General features: G+C 35.4%; 1 protein-coding gene across 1 annotated transcript in view; it reads right to left on the bottom strand.

The window, feature by feature from the left end:
* Window positions 1-471: 471 nt before the first annotated feature.
* GBE1 (glucan (1,4-alpha-), branching enzyme 1) overlaps window positions 472-3,510 on the bottom strand; it is a 273,306-nt gene continuing 270,267 nt past the window's right edge. Inside the window, exon 16 of the mRNA XM_011953833.1 lies at window positions 472-1,243. Coding sequence (XP_011809223.1) covers window positions 1,187-1,243 — 57 coding nt within the window. The 3' untranslated portion in view covers window positions 472-1,186. The remainder of the gene's footprint in view (window positions 1,244-3,510) is intronic.

Here is a 3,510-nt window from a genome sequence, read left to right as displayed (position 1 = left end):
AATAACTCATTTCCAATTAATCACAAATAATCAGGCTAAAAACAAAAAACAAGCAGTCAGTATTAATATTAGGGAAAAATTAGATCTTTTTAAAAGAGGAACAGATACTTTATGTCCCATAAGTACAATATAATCTCTCAGTTATGAATCAATGATCTTAGACCTGTCTTGGTATTTAATTAACCAAGGGGTAAATTCATGAAGAAGTATTCTACTGAGTTGAGATACTTAATTTAGCTTCTAAAAGTGTTCAGGTTTACAATGAAGGAGTAGCTTAGATATCAAAATTGGTTAGTGTGATTTCAAGTTACAAAATTGTGCCTAAAAAAAAATATTAATCTCCATGCTTCCTAGTCCATCACGTAGATGTGAATGTATGTGGAGAAGGTATTAGAGTTGAGATAAGGCACAATAATATTCATTTATAATCAAGCCCTATAATAGTATAGCAAAATAAACACTAGCAAAGGCAATTTTACAAAAGCTTTTTATTGATTGAAATGAAAGACATATTCTGAAATGCTACAATTACCATTTCAGGGCTTCAGAAAGACTGAGGTAATGGCATTTAACAAGATACTTAGTGGACAAGAGATCACAAAATAAAACTTACACAAAACGAGACATGGATGAGTTCATACATAATGGCTTTTATATTATCTTGGATATAATTCTTTATTTTGTATCACTATTGCATATTTATTACAGTATTTCTAAACACAATTTAAAAAGAAAACAACAAAGAAACAATCTTGGTACCTCATAATTTAGACCAAAAGATATCAGAACAAATACAGCCACCAAATATCATCTTAAATACTGTGTACATTTAACAGAAATAATCATACATGACAAATGACTCAAATTAGAATTTAAAAGGATCAAATAATTAGCCAGGAAAGCAAAATGTTTTTAACATATTATATATAACACTTCCATTTGAGAATCCTAGCTGCTAAGATGGCTTGAAAATATGGTCTAGGATTCCTAATATTTGAAACATATTCTCCCATCTACTTAAAGAAAAGTTTGCTGTATTTGCATAAACCAATATTGAACTTCAGATACCTGACGGTTTGGCTAGACAACTGTATTCTGAAAAGCATACATGTTATAAGCTGTGTGACAGTGATAACAAGAAAACAAAACACAAATCTGCATCTGGTGGAGCTGAAATCAGGCCTCTTCAATTCGGCAGATCCACATTCTGAAGGACGAGCGCCACTCTGCTTGGAATGTACACCTACGTCAAAACAATTATGTCAGTGCAGTTGAAGAGAGTACCAAACGGCCTGTCGTCATGTCAAAGAGATACAGGCACGATGCAGTCTCACATCTGCCTACAGTTACAGTTACCTTTACAATTTTACACGCTCTTAGAAGGCTCGATTGCGCAGTTCCTACAGTTCTGGCAGCAGCATGACTATCATCAAGCAATCACCACTAGAGGGCTCCATACGACGTAATGAAAACCAGTGCTCCTCACACAGGAATGATGTAAACCGCCCCTTACTGCCATGCTGAGGCTCTATCAGGTGGTGAAGGAAGGCTGCCAGTTTGCAGTGTGACTACTTCAGTTAGATGAAGAAAAGCAATATACAAAGCACTTGTTTTGCATCAAGGCACTTTTATTTGTAATCTTGTCTCTTTTTTTTCCTTTCAAGAACAAAAACTGAACTGTAATATAAGGAATCCTAACTCTCAATTTAAACCAATGACTCAGCTTGCCATTGCACTTAAACTAGGATTCAGATTCTCTCCATGGTGTGCACAGCCCTGACCCGCTCCTCTCTGCCTACATCTGGTATCCCAGCTCAGCTACTTGCTTGCATCTTCACCCACTACACCCCAGCCGCAGGAGCCTTTCAGTTCCTTGGACACCTCAAACACTCCCCTTTTGTTGAATCTTTGCCTATGATGTGCCTTCTGCCGTAAACTCTCGTTGCCTTGCTGGTTCCTTATCTCTCGGAAAAATACCAGCTATATGGAGAGGCCTTCCTTGACAACCCTAGATATGATAAGTTCTTCTTTTCTAATCATGGCAGCTTTTTTGTTTCTTTCTGAACACTTAACACAATTTGTGAATGATTTTTCAAGTGTACCATCTGTTTCCCTCATTAGACTATGAGCTTTAGAAAGACAGAAGTCATACGTTTATCTTCTAACTCTCAGCTGGTGCCATTGGACAAGGCAGATGTTGATGATGACTGAATTAAAGAAATGAACAACGAACAAAGGAATAATAGTGGATCAATAGATGCGTATTTAACAAGATACTCTCTAATATATCTGAAATCTTTTTATAAAATTGAGAAGTGATTTGAACTGCTTAATGCTTATTTATATGCTAGTTCAAACAATGTATCTAAGTATTAACAAAGCAAACAGTAAAAATAATACTATAGATGGTTGTCATTGTGACAATCTCTCTTCATTTCTGACTTTGCTGATATTTTACTATTTTCAGTCACTTTATCTCTAAATGAAAGCTTGCCTGATGGTTAAAAAAAAAAAAAAAAAAAAAAACTTTCAGAGGTTAGAACCAGAATGAAGGCGCAAAGCAAACATGACTTTAGGAGAAAAAAAATTAAAGAAACAGAACAGTTGATTTTCATTTAATGAGACTTGTATGTCCAATACATCTCAACTCTGCAAATGAACACAATGTTTTCTCTTAAGGTTTCACAATAAAGAACCAATACTACTCAAAAAAATCAGACATATTGATACAGTTGGTTAGCTTTTAACATCAAAAGTTAAAGCAGGTTTAAAATGGTGGCACTTGAAGAAATTTATATTTTGGATTTAATGGCTAGAGAACAGTTTTTCTAATCTTCAATTCAAAGTCATAGTGATTTAGGAAATGAAGATCATCTGAAAAAGATTAACAAATGCTAACAGTCGCTGTGTAGCTCAATGTCTCATGATCTGTTTTGCAATACAGTATTTCCAAAAAGATAAATATTACATCCGTGCGGTCACTAAGTGTGAGAAAACCATGTATTTCAGTGCTACAAGCTGTTTCCCTATAGTTTACACATTGTATTTTATATCTTGTAACTATCATACCACATCAGAATTTCACTGCTAATGCAATCCTTTCTATGCAACGTTTTCTCTTTGTCATACGCAAGATGTTATGAGAGTGAGTCAATAAAAGGAAGCTGGAGTTATCCACAAATAAAGCAGGACTATTACCAAAGATCCTGACAGACCCAGTCCAAAGGAGAGCACATTTCCATAATGAAGCTACAGACAAAATGAACACAACCCAAAGCAAAGGAGAAATAAAAACAAACAACAAACAAACAAACAAAGTGTGATTCAACCCATTCCCTCCCTACATCTTATCAAAACAGGTACAAATTGAGAAAGTGACCTGCCCTTCTAAAGGAGTTTCCCATGTACTTATCAGGGGGTCTAGTCTAGTCTACATATTTCCTTCCTTCCTTCCTTCCTTCCTTCCTTCCTTCCTTCCTTCCTTCCTTCCTTCCTTCCTTCTTTCCTTCC

This window comes from Colobus angolensis, unplaced genomic scaffold (genome assembly GCF_000951035.1).
Source record: "Colobus angolensis palliatus isolate OR3802 unplaced genomic scaffold, Cang.pa_1.0 Scaffold373, whole genome shotgun sequence".
Lineage (NCBI taxonomy): Eukaryota > Metazoa > Chordata > Mammalia > Primates > Cercopithecidae > Colobus > Colobus angolensis.
This window is presented reverse-complemented; position numbering and strand designations above follow the sequence as displayed.